The 19,946-nt window shown below is 36.3% G+C and overlaps 1 protein-coding gene across 1 annotated transcript in view; it reads right to left on the bottom strand.

Annotated features, from left to right (window-relative positions):
* The window catches only part of LRP12 (LDL receptor related protein 12), a 48,839-nt gene that overhangs the window by 3,512 nt on the left and 25,381 nt on the right, over positions 1 to 19,946 (bottom strand). The window contains exons 2-6 of the mRNA XM_056331399.1: positions 17,661 to 17,717; positions 10,250 to 10,385; positions 8,566 to 8,768; positions 2,792 to 3,893; positions 1,837 to 1,969 (exon numbers count right to left, since the gene is read on the bottom strand). Of these exons, the coding sequence (XP_056187374.1) occupies positions 1,837 to 1,969; positions 2,792 to 3,893; positions 8,566 to 8,768; positions 10,250 to 10,385; positions 17,661 to 17,717 (1,631 nt within the window). The remainder of the gene's footprint in view (positions 1 to 1,836; positions 1,970 to 2,791; positions 3,894 to 8,565; positions 8,769 to 10,249; positions 10,386 to 17,660; positions 17,718 to 19,946) is intronic.

The raw sequence follows: 19,946 nt of genomic DNA, 5'->3' as shown, positions 1-19,946 counted from the left end.
GTAAGGTACATTTCTGCCCAAATTTAAATAAAGGCAAAGTGCAAACCAAGCACTATAACCTGGATATGGAATACTAATTACAAAAAAGTACATACACAGATTCAGTGCAGACCCAGCACAGCAGGTATGCAAGGCAAGATCTGCTACACACAATCTTGCCAAGAAGATGAAGTACTGTGGATTTTAGAGCACAGTACATAGAAACATGCCACAAGAACTTTAGGATTTTAAAACAAAATCTTCCAGAAAGATTGTTATTAACAGAGGTGACCTTTCCTTATCCACTACCATGGGGCTGCCAAGAATAGAGACTAAATTAAATATCCTCTCTAGCAGAGGCTTGTAGTTTGATTTTCTTTCCCATTCTGGCATAATCAGTTAATTTCAGTTTCAAAATGCTTTAATGCTTGTTTAATTAAAATTATCTTTTGTGTTCTAAACCATACACTCCCCAAATTCGGTATACATTTTCTAGTCACTCAGCTATAGAACAATGCATGCCTGAATTCTTCCACTTAAAACTTTGTAACTTAAATTGTAAGGTAACACAAGCATATTAACACCTTTGACTCGGGGGTCCCTTACTCAAGCTTACATAAAAAAACAGCGCCTCAGCTAAGTAGCTCAGTTCTCACATACTAGGGTAGAAGATCTGTTGTTATGCCCATGATTCTGAAAATACTCACTGATATCTTTAATTACTGGATCAAGTCCATATTTCCATCTTTTAATGAAGATTATGGCGAAAATATAGAATATCCATCAGAATAGCCTTTCCCCCCCCCAAATAAACACTTAACATGTATGCATATATTTCACTTTGTTTATGAACACTGAACTTCAGTGTCCTCATGCTGTCACCTTCAGTTCCCTTCCACAATCCTCTAAATGCCACAAGGCATACACAGCACAGTATCCAAACAATACTTCACGCACAACCTGTTCCAATAGTTCATAGAATTATATTTGAGTTCAGTAGCCTTTCTTTCAAAAGCTACTGGAGAGACTACTATCCATCCTTGAAAATCCATCTCTGAAGGCATGTATCAGTTTTAGGCGGAAAGCATTACATACAGATCAGAACAACCAAGATTCCTCTAGCTTGACACTACCGACTTCTAGGAAATCTCAACTAGGTATCTTCAGTCCTACACAGATTTGCAATCTTAAGATTTATATATTGCTGAAAACAAAGGTAGTTGCACGCAACCTGACTTGACTCCCTTGCCCCAACACTTAACCATATTAAAAATTGAATTTGAGCTTTATAATTTATAGAATTCAATTTACATTTCAAGCTTTTAATCTTCAACTGATGTTCTTTCCTCCGCAAAACACTTATTTTAAACAATGCAACTTCATTGATTAAGTAACAGTAAAAAAAACATTATCATGGAGGTGTCCATGTTGTAGAATGACTTTTTCATTATTTTTGAATGTGACAGCCTGCTCCCCACTATTCTGTATTTTATGGTAGTTAATATCGCAGTATAGCTTCTTCTTTCCCAAATTTCAAAGTGGTATCTTACAATCTTGACTTATACAACAACATCAATACAGACCACAAAACTACATCTACCAATCTATTACTTTTCACGCAAGAGGGATTCTATAGTGTGCATTACTGGCATTCAATAAGAAAAAAACATGCAAAGAAAACTCTGTGGTGCTACCACCGCGTGATTTTGCCCTATGGCTAATCCTTAATATTAGCATTGGCCTGAAAGGGAGGAAAGGAAATGCTACAGAAGAAGAAAAATGCAGATAAAAGTTAAAATATCTTTATTTCAGTCTCCTTAAAATTTAAGTGGTTTGGCTGCTATTTTGGAATCTTACCTGATTTGGTGAACAAACGGGAAAATCTTCAACTGGTGGAATTAAACCCTGGGCAATTAACTGTCCATAGGATGGAGGAGCTTCTCTTCTCAACAGTTCAGCCTCAACCCTTGACAAATGAGTTTCAAATGATCTTTCAAAAGGAAAAAGAAATTTCATAATATAGAAGATGTATGTAAATATATTTAAGAGTAAAACTACATCAAACTATTAAAATCTGAAATAGTAAGTTTCAGCAGTTAAATTGTTATTGATTTAATTGACAAAGAATATACAGTAAGTCCTTGCAGTTGTTCCTATGGGTCTGTCCAACTCAGAGAACAAGAAAATCAACCCAACAATAAATTCCTTTAAAAAAAGGGGCTAAATAGAAAAGGCACCACAAAAGATGCTTATATTATTTTATAAAAATTGAAGAATATGTAATCCTTGTATGAGATAGTCTACAATAGAAGAAACATACTGTTAAATACAGAATTGAGAGATTTAATTGCAGAAATGCAGATTTTCCACACTTCCTTTTTGGTAACAAAACCAAAAGCCTAATAGTTAAGTGATCAGAATATACTTCTGTCCCCTTTCCTTCACTGAGAGGGTGGCTGATCACTGGAACTGGCTCTGTAGGGCAGCGGTCACAGCACGAAGACTGTTAGTCTTCAAGGAGCATCTGGGCAACGCTCTTAGCTATATGGTTTAGTTTTTGTTAGTCCTGGGTTAGAGGTTAGTTAGAGGATCTGGGCATTGGACTTTATGATCCTTATGGGTCCCTTCCAACCCGAGATACTCTATGACTTTGGTTAACTACACTCTTTTTACTGTCAAAGAACACAGAAAAACGCCTTTATAAATCACATGCAACAATAACTGTGTGTCAATAAAAATGTTTCAAATACAACAATAAAAGATATGAAAATATTAAAAAAATTAGGTTCTTGAGACCATCTGCTCTACCTACCTTCGCTCAAACATCCTGAGTGAGTACAATTTACAAGTACATCCCAGTGCAATGACAAGCAGCAATCCGCAAATAAGACTCCCAATGACAGCGGCAGTTATTACTCTAGTGGGCACAATGACCGGGCAATTCTCTTCATCACTGCCATCACCACAGTCATCTTGAGAATCACAAACCCAGCTCTCAAACACACAGCGGTTATTTTTACAATGAAAATTTCCTGGCTGACAGAAGAAACAGTTTTTTTCATCTGAACCATTCGGGCAATGATTCTGGTAGTTACAGCGATCTGAACGAGGGTAGCAAACACCGTTTCGAGAGCAGGGAAACTCATCTCTTTGGCACATGGTGCAGTTGGTTTCATCCCTTCCATTTGGACAGTGCCAGTAGCCATCACAGCGTTGCTGTTCTGTGTAGCAACCCCAATTTCCACCGCATGGGATTTCCCAGGGCAAACAGAAGCCATCTACTTGATAGGTGGCATTGAATCCTCTTGCAGCATTCACTTTGTCAGCACAAAAATGCACTCTTACCTGTCCTGAGGATGAAACAACTGTGAGGGGAGCATGAGAGTCAAATGCTGTTAGCACACGCAACAGCCTCCGTGGATTCTCCTCTAATCCATCATATATTTTGACATAGTCTCCATAACCTGTACCATCAAGTTTAAAATCAGTGAATCGCAAAATTACTTTGCGATGGTCACCAGTGTCTATCAGCCAGGTGCAATTGCTTCCAGGTGGATAGAAGTCAGGATAGTTGGGAGAACTGAAAGTACCATAAAAGTATTTTAACCACTGCCCACATGTTGGCACATCACAGTCTATTTCATCTCCTAGGTCAAGACAATCGATGTTACCATCACATTTTAAAGATTCTGGAAGGCAAGTGTAAAGCTTGGTGAAGCGAGAAAGACACTGGAACTGATTGTAAGCACAAGGTTGAAAGGATGAAGCTGTTGGAGGACTAGCCTTGGCACAGATTTCTTCATCCGAGTTGTCTCCGCATTCATCCATATTATTACATTTCCAACTTTCTGGAATGCACTTCCCATTAGCACAATGAAACTGGTCACAATCACAATTTGGTTCATCAGATTTCCCTGAAAGGAAGAAAGAGTAATTAAAAATATATTTTCTTTTTAGAATTCATATAATTATGGTTTGTGTCACTTTCTGCACCAGGTAGTTCAGAATGGGAAAACAACTATTTAAAGTCTGTGTAAATCACCACAACTTTCATTAAGTTGCAAGACAACACATTTTTTTCAAGTTAAAATTCTGTCAGCACATCAGCATGAGCCTCATCCTTAGCTTCTATCAGTCAAATAACTTTAGCCAAGCAAGAAAACAACGTTCATTTATATAGTGACTGCAAAATCTGGCTTCTAAGGTGCTAAAAGTCAATCAGAAAAATGTTTGTCTCTTCTATCACTCAAAATACAGAAATATTTTGTCCTGCACTACCAGTTACCTCCTCAAATTCTTGTAAAAGCAGTCAAAACTCTCTCCTGTTTTCATAGGTTCCTACTTTGTACCAGAGGATCTATGGCAAAAGAGAAGCTGACAGCTCAAGATTATCTATTACTACCAAAAGGAAACCTCTGTTCTCACCTCTTCCCACCGTTTGCTCCTGCGCCTCCTCCAGCAATTAAGGAGTGCAGCAAACTCAGAAACACATGCTTGCTTGAACACAAAATTATACGTTAAAAGTTAAGGATCCAAGTAGTGGTCCAGAAAATATGGAAATCTGGGATTTTTGGTCTGTTTGGGGTATTTTTTGCGTTTGTTTTTTTGTTGTTGTTGGTATTTGGGGTTTTTTTGTTTGGTTTGTTTTTTGTTGGGTTTTTTTTAACAGTCTGGAAAAAAAAACGTCAAGAGACACCTTTATGTAAGAAAATGTGGACTACTGGCTACTACCATGCTTGTAACATCAAGAATGTATTTTTTTTCAGGCCTTCATTTATTCAAGTTCCAACCACATTTAACCACAGAAGCATAACTGGGAAGAAAGCTATTTCAGCTCTGCAACAACATAGCTGAGTCAAATAGCGCTGTATCATTTAAAATCACTGCAATTTCTAAACACCATGGTACAGACTGTAAAATTGGTTATAAAACAAACTGCCATGGTCAATCTTGCAAGGGGAAAAGGAAAAAAAAAAAAAAAGGAATTCTGCAATGCAGATGGTGCAACACAGCAGTAATTCAGGAAATACACTAGACAAATATATACTAAATATAAATACCACAAATACCACTATACTTAGGGTTTTAAAAAAGGAACAGAAACGGCAGCATGAACTTACTGAAATACAGACTTTCCCAGGAGAAGTTGGTTCTATCTTGTTTTACAAGAGAACAATTCAGATTGGAATGGATCTCTGGAGGTCACCTAATCAAATCATCTGCTCAAAGCAAGACTAACTGAAGTCTGATTGGGTTCTTCAGGGCCTTGTCCAATCGAGTATTTTCAAAATTCCACTGCTTAACCATATGAAGTGATAAAAGTCCTCATATCTAGCCTGAATTTCCCTTGCTGCAACTAATCTGCTGTGATAGGTCAAGCCATATCAGACCTCTGTTCCCCTTTTTGCTATTTTAGTATCTTAGAAAGCATTAAAAAGAAATACTCTACCTTGAAACAACCTTTTCTTTAAATAAAAAAAAAAGTGCAATGTCAACATTTTAAAAATGTCACAAATGCAAGAGCGATAAATGTTATAAGCACTGCTGAAGAGTGTTTAAGTCAACCAATTTGCTGACAGAGAGTGAAAGGAGAGCAAAACCTGAACTACCAGACTTGTCTTGCCTACACTGAATGACCGTGCTCCACAGGTGGAGGGCAATATAGCAAAATATGCATGTGTCATCACTGAACTTGTTCAAGTACTGATTATACTCTAGTCTAATGCTTCTACCTTGCAGAACCTGGGAAAGGTAGAGTAGAAAGCTATAACATGGAGCTGTAAATATTAATAGCAATTGTAGTAGCAAAACAGGATATGATTTCAACCTAAACTCTTCCTTCTGCAGGCTTTGAAACATCCCTGAAAAGAGATGCCTACTTGATCCTGATTTTGCATTTTTAATCACCAATCCTAAGTCATTAAATCAGCAAAGTTTACAAATGAATCAAAAATTAGAGTCATTAAATAAGAGATGTGCTAATAAGACTACCTTTGGAAGCTGTACCACAAAGTACTTCAGGGTAGTACACAATAATTAACAGAACCCATGCGCAGGTGTAGCCAAAGGACTAACACCATCTTTCCATGCATTTGCAGTGAACACAGACCTCTGTACTTTTAATAACTCTATTTTCCACTCCACATTACCATTAGTAAAGTCCATCCTATTCTGATACCCATAAAGAGGCTGAAAAATTAGAAACAGTGGGAAGACAACAAAGGGGAGACAAGTAAAGTGACAAGGAGAAGTTGTTACTGTTTTGTTTGTTTAAAAAGGAACATGAATATTTACCTGAAAGATATTATTTACAAGAATTCAAACAATTCACATGGTCCATCTTCCTCATCAGATTTTAAACATGAGGCTCTCTAATGATCCCTTTTGTGCCTGTAACCTGTATTGTTTCTATCATTCCAGCACAAGCAGGGCTAACTTGCATCCATGTAACCAAACTATTACTATTATTTTCCATTTTTCTAAGATCACACACCACCTTTGAGATTAGCCTTAACACCACTGAATTAAAAAGGCTATTGAGGCATTAAACTGAGTACTACTGCATCATGCTAATGAGAAGAAATTAAACAACATAATGGCACAGTTGAATGTATAGCAAAAATGTTAGCATTCCATGAGCCTCCTGACACTTGAAAGCAGAAATGATTAGATCATTATTAAAGCAGATTTGTCAAATCTTCTCCTATACACAGGTCATTTTATAACATTGGAATACCACTCTGATCAGATCACTGAAACACTATGCTTCCACCTCAACCACAAAATACCTCCTCCTAAGTATCCTATCGAACATAGGGACCAAGGCAAAGTTTCAGGAAAGCTTGTTTTTTTAAAAAAATTGGCAACCCCCCCAAAACAAACAAACAAGCGCCAAAACAAAACAACAAACCCCAACCAATTTATTTTTCAGCCATTTAAAAAACACAGGATTAATGTCTTAACTACTCTAAACTGAGTACTACTGTTATCACACTAACAAGAAGAAAGCAAGTGACAGAAAGAAATTCTTATTGTTGAAAATGTTACAGCTTCTTCCAAGAGGGAATACATAATGCAACTATTTCAAGATTGGAGGGAAAAAAAAGGGGAAAGGAATTTCAGAAAAAACTCTACTGGCCTGTGGCCTGCCTCTGCCCATTCCATACCCTTACCCAAAACACCGTTCTTTCCCAAAGCCTTTCAGACAGGAATGCTGCCTTTCCTCTGTGCCTACAAGGACAGTGAGATAAACAGGGCAGAAGCCGATGCCTCACGCAGGTTAACAGTGTGCAGACGTGCAGCTAGCAGAAACAGTAATAGAGGATGACTGATTAGACAGTGGCTTCCCCCCCCCCCCCCCATCCCCATCATCTTTTTTGGTGAAACAGTAAATAAAACCCAGGTAGAACATCGCCCTGAAAGCTGAGCCAGCGTTAAATGCAAGGCTGCATTACCTCTCCCAGACTTGCTAAGCTGTGATAAGCCGAACCATAGAGGGAACTTTTTTATAGGCTTGAAAACAGGTGATAGGCAGGGATAAGCCCACCCGGAAGCTTCAGGTTTGTGAAACACTCTGACAGGGTGGAGGAAGCCATTAGGCAGAAAGAGCACAGAACGGAGAACACTAGCAAATATGGCTTAGGCTAGAGGACATCAGGCCTTGTTTGACTGAATCGTGGTGGAATAGTTTTGAAGCTGTGTTGCAGTGGATGGGTGTAAGAGTATGAATTGTTTTATAGAGGCGAGTAGTTAAAAGTTGGCACACAGAGTTTTGGAGCAAGCCAGAGTGGATATGGCAAACGCCAGGAGGGAGCAAGGCAGTGTGAAACCATTATGAAAGCACAGAAGAATCTAATACAGTATTTGGGATGATCAGGACATAGAACACCCTAATTATGCTATTACATAAAATTGTAACAGTTCTTAAGGCCAGAAAAAAGTTTGGAACTAGTCTTTACCCATGACCGGCTTCCTTCTCTCTCTTGGCAACAGCTACCAGAGCAAGAACTGCCCACAAAAGAGTCTCAATCTAGCACTACTGGTAACTAGCTTGTATCACGTACTCAAATTACCTGAGTTTTGCATGTACAGAACCATGTGTGTACTTGGCTAGAGTAATCATATTAATATGTTGTGGGTTTTATTATTTCTTTTTTTAAGTTAAAGACAGTATACACTCTGTAGATGGGGGAAAATGATGCAATTTGTATAGGAAAATCCTGCCATTTCTTCCCTCTCTTGCCATATTTACAGTACTCAGAAGTCTACCCAACTATTTAAACAAACTAATTTTAGTCTGATGAAGAGATTTCAGATCTTAAACTACGTTAAAAAAAGCCACTCTAGTTGCCTAGTATTAATAGTGAACCATTTTCCTCCCATAATTATTCACTCTTCTCATTACTGTAATCACTGATTCCCACTTTGAATATTCAGGTTGTACACGGGATCAAAATTTTGCATAACATATTTTTCCTGATTTCAATAAGCCTTGAACTGACTACAGTCTACCCTGCTACAAGGAAGTAGTTCTCAAAACAACTCCCCACCACCACCATACTGTACCGGGTATCATTTGAAACATACCAGCAAAGTAGGCTAATCTGAAGCCTTTTCTGGAGATGCTATCATCTGAATGAAACCTGATCCAAACATGATCCTGTGAAGAAATGTACGGTGATGGAATGGAGGAGCCACATGCTCTATAGCCTTCGATATTCTTGTAGCTTCCAATTGTTAACCAGTCTGAGCTGCATCGTCGTGATCCCTGAACATCAAAATCTTGAAAGCTTAAAGAAAGAAAAAAAAAGTCAAAATTGCTACTGAATTGGGTATTACACAACCAAGCTGATGAATTACTCCACATAAACATGGAAATTAGCTCTGAATTCTTTTTTGGTCTGAAATAAAAAGAGCAGCTTCTCTATCCATGTAAGAATAGGATTTAAACTTGTGGTGATGATACTTTCATGAGGACAACAAGAATCCATTTTGTCAACCAAAATATTCATCCACTACTTAAAGTAGTTCAGTTTTGCTACAAAAAATACATTAAGCCTTCATCTAAAAACAAACAAACAAACAAAAGAAATTCTGTTCATTACATTGTCTTTGAATCTTATTTAATGACTTTCATATACTACTAAGTGGTTTTACTTAACTCAGATTTCATCAGAACTTTAGCTAATGCTACACTTAGCCAACGATAGGACTTGACATTATAAATACTGCTAAACTGTTCAAAACTACGATTTCAGGTAACATTTTCTCCCAGTTGCACTACTCTGTTACCCAACAGGTATGTCATGGAATGTCATGGTATGGCTACAACTATGCCATTACCATGCATTATGTCTTGAAGTATGAAGGGGGAGACAGTCTGGGCAAAACAGGTCAACAGAGCAGTAAACCAGAAATGAAATGTGCAATCTATGAGGGGGGGAAAAAACAACAATGTGACAGGAAAACAAGGGTAAGTTTTAATAAAAATTAACAGTATGAAAAAGTTACAGCATTCTAACGGATGAACAATTCTACCTACTTTGCATTTACACCGATTTAGTATTCAGTAGAAAGATTGTTTAAATTAAAAAGCAGTACTTTAAACAAGTAACTGATGTCAAAACAAATACTTCATAACAAAGAACTGCTTCTTAGGTCAGCAAGTTTGTACTGAAATACTGAAGTAAATCTGCAACTAACGCAGTTTCATGATCAGCCTATGAAGCAGTACTATTTCTATCTTGAAGCTAAATCAAGCCTAGATTTCCCTTGTGGCAGTAACGGGGAATGAACTGATGAGAACTTAAACCTATGATACAACTTTTTTACATTACTTCTTTAGAAAAGTTACAAGATACATGAAACTGTGAAGAGCTCCTTCCACCAAAAACTCAGCATTTCCAAAACTGCAATCATATCCATTGCTTTAGTATTTTACCCTGCCATTTTTAAGCACACCATGAGACTTCATAGCAATGAAGCATTACAGAATTCCCCTACATGTTCTTTATACAAAATACTTATATTTCAGGGACATTAAAAAGAAATCAAACAAATGAGCACATGGAAACTTTTTCTAGTCACTGATTCTCTAGTTGAAAACAAATGCTACATGGCTGAGTGAGAGCAAATCAGATAAAAGGAAAAGCAGAAATCAAAACAGAAATCCTACATTTACAGGAAGAGAAAATTAGTACATACATAATTAGCAGTTAAAAATGTCTAGTCAATACTTCAATCCACATGGTTAATACCAAAACACTGGTACCTTATAGTAATAATCTCTCCTGGGTTTGCATGGATGTACCAGCTACAGTTGATTCGGGCAGGATACTCAGAGGGCCACCCTGGACTTGTGATTGTCCCACTCGGTGATCGAATTTGTTCTGGAATATCTCCACAAGCTAAAAAATACATATATATTGAAAGCAATTTGATTTAATTCCATATTTTTTTAAAGCCAGTAGGACACACACAAAAAAGTCAATCTGCAATAATCAGGGAAAATATCACACTGAGTTAGATGACGTGTAACAACAACGTCTAAAGGAGTTCATAATGGAATATGTCGGCCAAAAGATGTTTCCCAGTGTTGCCGGAGCGGAAGTTCAAACTCACATCCATCAGTACTACAGATCAAAAAAGATTATTCTATATAGACTTCAACTACTTTAATAATAAAGTAAAACATTTTTTATTTCCTGTTTTTAGCATTCACTAAGTTTCAGTTCAATTTAACCATGCATCTACATCTTATACTGACAAAAGCATTAGAAGATGAAAAATAAATTAAAGCTAAATAATCAAGTAGCTGAAATTTTCCGTCTTCGGAAGACCTGGTGCCTAGTCATCATTTAAATACCCCCTTTCCAGCCCTTGGCATGGAAACGATCTTCCTACACACGATTCCAAATGCTCAAAAGGCGAAGAGCACTTACTGCAGCACACTTCATTTATAGATATTAGAAGTTAGGTTCACAAGAGATTACTCTCAAGAGGGACTTGCATAACTACAATTCTGATAATGGACTAGAAAGCTTGTATTTATAGGACTAATTCTATGCAACTGAAGTAACTCGGCCATTTGTATTCTTACTGTATTATAGTTGTAGCTTTCTGCATTGGCCTCAATTCAGCCGCTTGTTCCTTTCAGTGGAGTGTTCTCAGCTCTGCTGATTTTATTTCAAGTACTGTATTTACTAGTTTTATGGGTTTGTTTTGCTGGTTCTCCCCCACCACACACCTTTGCAGCCTTTCATCCAACACCTGTCATACACATATACACAACCTTCACATAAACAGAAAGGCCACAATATTCTTGCTACAGAGACTGAAATTACAGAGAAGGTTTCAGAAGTCAGAAAACACATTAAAAATAATTGTAACATAAAAGCACAGAGGGCAATTTCCTCACTGCTAGTCCAAAAGTTGTGAGCTCTCAAATTTTACTGGTAGCACAATCACCTACACACAGTAGTTTAAACACAGGAATGATTACAAATGAGGAAGCATTTTCACTACTGTGTGATGATCAAAAGCTTTTTTTAATTTGTTTTTAATATGTATTTGATTAAAATAAGAAATCAGAACTGATGCAGTGAACAAACACATTGAAGAATGAACTGTATTTGTAATAGTGCAAATATTGTAATAATGTAGTTTGTAAATAGGTTATTAATTTTTTTCTATTTTTATCCGCAATCAAGCTTTTAAGATAATTTTTCAAGACTGAGAACCTGAAATTATTGTCTAGCTCTAACACAATAAAAAGTTTCATACAAAAATTATTACTTTCTATATGGCATAACAAAGACATTTCTAAAAATAGATTTAAAATGATTAAAAGATAAAAATGCTGGCGTATGCCTGAATTTTCTATATTAGCTTAAATACAGAAATCTAGAAACAAAAATAAAACTCAGTAAATATATTGTTTTCAAGTACAGCTGTAACAAAACATTGCTCTAAACAGTTTTTCATGTTTCTTATCACAGCTTCACTCATGCTGCACAGTTAAGTATTAACATACTTTAACCATAGAACACAGGGCCCATCCTAATACCTAGGGATAAAAAAAGGCTCAAAATATAGAAAGATATTATTTTATCTGAGTATTCATTCAACTATTCACTGGAAACTTTCTTATTTTATTTTTGCGCAAACCCTATAGGTGGTGCTCTAACACCATGGTATTTTGGAACACTGCTCCTGTGCAAATGCTCTGGATACACTTTACATCTGCTCTGACAAGAAATGGAAGGACTGGAAAGAAAAACTTGTTATTCATAATGAAACGCTAAAGTAAAATAGCAGTTTAAACAGGTTTGAAGCAAAAACAAGTGTGAAAGTACAAGAACGTGTAAAACATTTTGTACCAAATTTACAGATGTTGCCATACACTACTTGGTCATTACTAAAATAGTGCTCTCAGCTTAAAGGAAGCTGCCTTCAGGTGAAATTTATACTACTGTAACACTCACCTGGTATTAGATATTTACCAGCTGATATATGAGATTTTGTCACTGAGATCCTCTAAGGAAGCTTTTATATTTGCCTGACAAAGAAAAACCTTAAACTAGAAGATAGAAATAATCCATTCAACACATGTTCATTCGATTTTAAAGTTCACCTCCAAAAACTTAAGCATGCTATAAATATATGTACAGCACGTGTTTGTTGAACAGTAACCTCCAAACACTGCTAGCAACCATAAATTACTATGCAATTAGCTTTGCAACTTCTCCTATGCTGGCACAGCGCACCCTGACAATTATAATCTACTCAATCCAATCCCTGTAGTAGTACAAACAGTAATTTTTACTTGTTACGTTAGCTTGACTGGAAGTAATTCCACCGGGAAAGCCCTTACAACCAAGGTGGTACTTTCAGAGCAACATTAAAATGTCCAGTTTTACTCAAATTCAGGTTTTTAAGCTTTTGTTTGCAATACCAGCCATATTCCTATATTGTCTATATTCTTTTAGTTAAGATGCCTTTTTCTCCATTTCCAAAGCTAACACTGAAAAGCTGAAGGCAAAATATGACCCTTTCCAGCACCATCCAATATGGAAAGAGAGAAGCAGACTAAGGAGGGCATGAAGCAGCAAGAATGATCACTGGCACTAAAATACAGGGTGGAGTGAACAATACTGCACTTCTGCTGCAGAAGAGAAAAGTAGAATTGAAGGAAGTGTCCATATGACAGCGTGGGAGTTCAAAAAATAAGAAGGAATGAACTTGAAAATTACAGCTTCTTTCAGGTTAGCTAGATAAGCTAAATGAACTTGCATACTTGGTATACGTTCGTGCACTGAAATCTCTTACTTCTAACTCGGGAGACAACAGAAATCTCCCATTTGCTTAAAAAGTGTATAAAGGTCCAGATCAACTGTGTAGAAGCTGCACTTCAGAAGTGCTGTCATTTTGAAAGAGGATAATTTCTCAGAGAGATTGTTAAAATCAAGTATAACCTTTTGAAATAGAACAGTTTTAAAAGGAACCTACTTTATAAAGGTAATAGCAGGCCTTTTAAAATCCATTCTTGACCCTCTACTTAACTAGGATGTTTCTTCTGAAGCTTTTGAGAATATAATGTAACATACATTTTATTCATGTGTTTGTAAACATGAAGAATTGTAGGCACCATCAAAAGGGCATGAGAATCAAAAAAACAATTCAACTGACAGCATGTAAAACAGAAATGTAACAATAGAGGCAAACATCTTTACATTGAGTTGTGGGGAATTTGCTCTTCTAATTTCAATTGATAGTGGCCCTGCAGGCATTTGTCATACGGGTCAGTTACATTATAGGAACTTAAAATTCCAGGAAAACTAACTAGATCTGGAATAATTTATTTATAAGTATTAAAAATATGTAAGAAAACAGCAGAATGAAAATTAGAGGAGGCAGAAAAAAATGAGATGAGTTTTCAAACAAGGCAGAAGCACTGAAACTGAGAAGGTTGCACTGTAGAGAAATAAAGACACACAGTGATGCATGCCCAAGATGTTTTCAAATCTCATGTTGGTGGCTGTAAGATTTCTGGGTGGGAACAAAACCCTCCTGCACAACCATTTCTACGTGGATATTGTCTCTGCTTACATGCCTCTCAATTCCCCTATACTCTTTAGTACAATCCTGCTCATCTATCTCCTACCTTTATTTAAATTCTTTCCTTCGTGAGCCTTTATTTTATTAACAATCTATTTGCAATTCTGTTACTTTGCTGTAACTCTGTTCAGTAGATTGTAGCCCTGTAATTAGGACTGAAGATGTTTCACAGACTAAACTGCAGAATAATTGGAAAAAAAACACCACAACTGCTGAGAGGATAACCTGTGCACATGGTTTTCTGGTGTATATGGATTCTCTTATGGACTTTTCAGAAACACATGTAACAGTTCACCTTACTCCCTTCTTCCTGAAATTTGTGCACTGCCCCACATTACAGAATGTAACTGTAAACTACCTACAGGATGTTGACTGGTAAACGTAAGAGAGGCAATGAAAACTTTACAGTACCAAATTCGACGTGCAAGTTCTAACAAGAAAATAATTAAGAAACCTATGCAAAAATTCTGTAACAAGGTCTAGAGAAGTAAAGTACCTGTAGCAACAGTGAACAACATGTCAAGGAAAAAAGTCACTTCAGAAAAGCAGGGAGAGGGAGATTAGGGATTTATCTTCACAGTAATGCCAGGAGATTAGTTGAAAAGATAAAAGAATTAGCTTTCAATGTGAACCACAAGATGATAAGGTATGCATTATATTGGACATGGTAAGGACATGAATGCAGCTGGATAAATGATCTGAAGGTGTTTAAAACAGCTTAGAGTAAAAAGAATAATGTTGTGATAAAGTCTAAACCATGAATAGGGAGGATAATTATTGCATTTGTAACTCTCAAGAGCCACTGAAAGTCTTAGTTGGAGAACTATGGGGGAAGAAGCCACAGGAATCTTTGCCTCCAGGTCAAGCTGAAAAGCTTTAATTTAAAACACTCTTTGCTCTGCAATACAGAGACATAGTCAGTAAAATGAAATCATCATAATTTTTTAATTGTTTTGAACAAATGTCTTCAGTGGTGTAGAAGTTCTTTAAAACAGAGGTGGGGGATTGGTTTTCCAGTTACAATAATTAGGGTGCAACATACCCCAAAGACAGACCTGAAAATATTTCTCAGTTTTTCAGATTTTAAAGGCAGAAACACTTACTCTCTAGTGATAGCTTATATGTAACAGACAACATTCCATTATTGCTGTTGGTAGAAAAAGCATGCTCATATATTAGAGGTGTACCTGTAACTTGGCAGATATACAGCAGAAGCATAAATACCAAAGACCACAGAGGTCTGTGCTATTAAAACATAATTTAGTATGGTAGGTCATGTAGCCTTACAGTGGCAGCATGACAGGAAATCTACCATCAAGACAATAATTTCATTTTAAATCCCTTCTCTGTAGCAACTGTCCAAGAAAATTGCTTGCTTGGTTTCAACACCAAGTTAAAGTTGGATTCAGAAATACTCAAAGGCCAGATGTCTTTGGTTCTATTTTACAGAAGCTCTGCTTAAAATTGTTCTGATAAATATAAAGCTGTCCAGGTATGCTTGATGAAATATATGATCTGCAAGTTCAAAAACATGTTTGGGAGACCCAGATTGTTTCAAAGCAACTAAAAAAATCATCTAAATACATCCCCATCTTTTATTCTTGGGCCATACATCTAACATTTAACATGTACATAGAAAGAACTATAAGGAAAATGTCACTGGGTCTGTCTACAGGCTTTCTTCAGGTTTTCATTAACAGACCACTCTCCATCCCCATTATTTCAAAATTCTCCAGTGAAAAATTTTCACTTTGTATGAAGACAGAAATTTTAAGAGTATGTTACTTATTTATCCCCAGCTGGAAAACTTTTAGAACACAGGACCATCAGAACTGATTTCTTGGTGTGGTGTTTTGTGGGGTTTTTTTGGTGGGGTTTTTTTGTTTGTTTGTTTTTGGTTTTTTTTTTTCTTGTTGTTGTTTTGTTTGTTGTTTTTATGTTTTTTGGGTTTTTTTTCTTTTGGGGGGTGGGGGTGGGGTGGTGTTGTGTTGTTTGAGTTCTTTTTTATTTATTTATTTTTAAATAGAAGTCCTCACTGGATCTTTCTTCTCAGTAGTTAAAGGTCTGTCTACCAGCTGCTGTTATCTTGCATAGAAAGTACATCGTGTTCTGCTCTTCTTGGCACTCCTTATTCAAGCATGCTGGCCAAAGTACTGAAAGCAGAGTCAAAAATTCCATTCACCTCTTGCCCAGCAGATGCTTTCCTGCCTGTATTGCGACCTGTGACACGACTGTTACAGTAAACAAAGGGGTAAAGGGTTGTTAAAACGTATCGTGAAAGCTGCATAGCTAGGTTTTAGGCTGGGTACAAGTAACTTTTACAACCCAATTCCAGCAACAATTGTTTCAACAGTGGCAAGTACCCGTGTGGCTGTTTATTATTTATACTGGACCACAAATGTACTATGCATGATACTTGGTGCATTACTGTTGAAGAGCAGCAACACTCTCCATGATGCAGCATAAGAACAGATAGCAAAGATCTTCTGTAATTACACTCTTGCCAGTATTGGAGTGGCAAGCAATAAAAGGGGAAAAGAAGGTTGCGTAGTGTAACAAAGACCATCCACTGACCATATATTTATCCAAAAACTTAACTGTGTGCACAAGCAGCAATGTAATGCTTGAAGTGATACTGCAAGGACAACTCCAGCAAGATGTGTAAGCCGTTTTCAAAAAAGGATGAGTTTGCATTTTGACTCTTATTTGAGAAGGGTATGAAAATCAGTTTGATTTCCAGGGACCAGTGGCAGCTTCCTATGGAAAGAATCAGGCTCATATTCTTTTAAACACTGTTCTTCTTCAGCGGGTATCTCCCTGTTTGCACATATTCCGAGTGCCTGTATCATAAAACACAACCAGCAGCTTAGCTGACACTGCTTAGCATCTGAAGAATGAAGACTATATACTGGCATTGCCTAATGCCTTAATGGACACACAGTCACATCACTAACACAGAACAGCCCCAGCTGTGCCTGCTGCCCAGGAGAGTCTGAAGACTGATTTACTGGAAGAGAATGTAGCAACCTTTGAGCAATGCGTGCTGCTTTTATACCCCATATTCTCCAAGCACCTCATCAGTTTCTCAGTTTCACAAGTTCTAAAATTCTTTTTTTCTTCTATTAAGGAAAACACGCAGCCAAGTGTACAGTAGTTTCGGTTACTGCTTCAATCTAATCAGGTGAAATGCATAACTCCTGGATTTATATTATTTGATAGTAGCAGCATCCAAAATTACATTTCAATAAATTTCATTTCACAAAAACTTTACTGTGGAAATAAAATATCAATTCAACTTAAACCAACTTTTCTCTTAGTTCAATGTTTGTATGGAAAAATAATTAAGCAGTCCACTTAGAAAGGCATAATCTGTTCATAAGCATGCAGGTATCAATTTTATCTTATGAGAATTTTTCCATGTTCCAGTTGCTTCATTCCTTATTACATGCTGCAAAAGGCAGTAATAATTTTTATAGCCAAATATCTCTTCATAAGATACCAGGTGGCTTTCAATATTTACTATTTAAGTCATGCATGAAATTTAAACATTACAAAAAATGACTTACCCGTTGACACTCCTGAAATATGCACATTTTCAGAATGTTCTGCAAGAGCACCATTTCCTAAAATTAAACATAATGAATAAGCTAATTTCCAAGATAAAATTTGTAAAAATTCTTCAGATACCCTTTTACAGAACAGAAAGAACAAAACTGAAGTTATTTTAATTAATATTAAACATTAAAGGTCATATGTTCATTTTATGATCAAACTTAAGAAAAAAACTAGAGAAAAAAGTTACCACACAATGAAAAAAAAGCATCATTAGTGTAGCAAAGAGTAGCAGAGGGCTTTGAGAAAGTTCAGGCATTTTAGATGGTAGACTTTGCATGATTTTGCATCAATTGCTAATTTCTTTTCAAGAAAGGTTTATTTCAATGCATCTTCCCCACCTCCTCCTGCATCAAGATCTGTAAGCAAATGCTACGCAAATAAAGAAATCCAGGGGAAGACATCCATCTGTCTCACAGTGAATTGCAGCTTATACCCTTTATCCAGAAAGATGTTTCAGATACAGCCAGGAATTAGGTACCTTTAAGAGTAACTCCCCATCAGCGTTCATTAAAACTAAGTATACTTGCAAAGATGAACAACAAGACCCATGCGGTCATCAAGAGTTAGATAGAAAAGTTACTCCTCCAAATCTCATACTCCTTTGCACTCCTACAAAGTAAAAGTCTGCTAAAACAAATATGTTTGCTTTACAAGTATGTTTGCTTGTACAAGACAGGTAGTAGCCCTGGTATGTGATATGAGAGATCAAGTTGTGTAAGTTGTGTAAATGCACATTTCTCCCACTGAACAGTTCTCATTCTCCTCTCCCTTACTCAACACCCTTTTAACCTTTACAACAATTTTTTAATAGTATCTTCCAGGTATTTTGGGAGGAGAAAGTTACTTTCATAAATAAGCTCCTTCAAACATAGGCAGTGAATCTACAATGTAAAACACATCACTAAGCAATTTTTTTGTAAACCACAACTCTTAATCCCTCGAAGTTTTATTGAAGAATACTGAAGATTTGCCGTGTCACACAGATTTTTATACATGTGCAATCAGTTGTTCTACCAGCACCACAATGTTAAGTGTGATAAGTTTGGATAACAAGAACCTTAAAGACATAAAGAACACTCAAATGACTTTTATACCAAGCTTAAAGACTGTTAGAGTAGATCTAGAACATACACTTAAGCAAGCACCTCAGTGCTCCTCTATTACAGTGGTCACAAATAAAAAGTTTCCGAAATTTCTCCCAGGGTTGACAATAAACGTACAAGGACACAAATTTTACTTCCTAATGACAGAATACAGTTAGAAACCTGGTGATCAAAACTGGTAGAAAAATAGCAAGTCTAACTTTTCTTTAAACAAACAAGCAAACAAAATTCTTGGGCTCTTAGAAGTGATGTGTTTCCTCCCCCATTTTTAATGTACTAATTTGGCTGCATATATTTATATACCAAGTTTCTTTGTCTCAATTTTGTAAAAAAATTCCAGTGTAACAATTCCCCTCAATGTTCAAGACAGAAGTATTCTAACACAGAAAACTATTTCAAATGTTGTATTGGTAAGCAACTATTATCCAATTAAACTCTTTTTGGAAGTAAAATATAACTGTATATTATAGAAAGGTATTCTCCAAATAATTTCTCCAATTTACATATAAACTGACATGCTAGAGTTTTGCCACTGATTTTGTTTCTTCAGTAACACTTAGCTCTAAATTCACAGAATAAACACCATCTTTGCAATAAAGTTATTTTGCTTGTAACTGATCCCACAGAACGACATTTCTCATTGTCTTGTTTTCTATTATTTCCATCAACATAAGGAAAACATTAGCACATTTCCAAACCTCTTGTTTTAAGTTAAAAATAGCTTACTAGGATTTAGTCTTTCAAATTACGGTAGGGATCATTCACTGTTTTTGCATTTTCAAAAAGGGGTTATTAACATATACAAATATATCTGTAGTTGTTATTGAACACTGAAAATGAACAAACATTCAGAAATATGAAAAACCTCAAAGTAATTGCACTGAAGACAGTCAGTATCCAGGCACTCAGTTGATACTCCCAGAATCTGAATTCCAGACCAGCTGCCTATACATAAACACCAGGAAAACAAACCCCCCCAGAATTTTAATGAAATAAGTTCTGATAAAAATACAGTTACAAACCATGAAAATACTAAAACAACACTGAAGTAATGGAAAGAAAAGCAATGTACATATAAAAATTGTCAAAAACTATAAACCAGTAATAACAAGAAGCATACCAAAATGGGAACTC

This window comes from Falco biarmicus, chromosome 3 (genome assembly GCF_023638135.1).
Source record: "Falco biarmicus isolate bFalBia1 chromosome 3, bFalBia1.pri, whole genome shotgun sequence".
Lineage (NCBI taxonomy): Eukaryota > Metazoa > Chordata > Aves > Falconiformes > Falconidae > Falco > Falco biarmicus.
The sequence above is the reverse complement of the archived record's forward strand: the minus strand, read 5'-3'. Positions and strand labels throughout refer to the sequence as shown.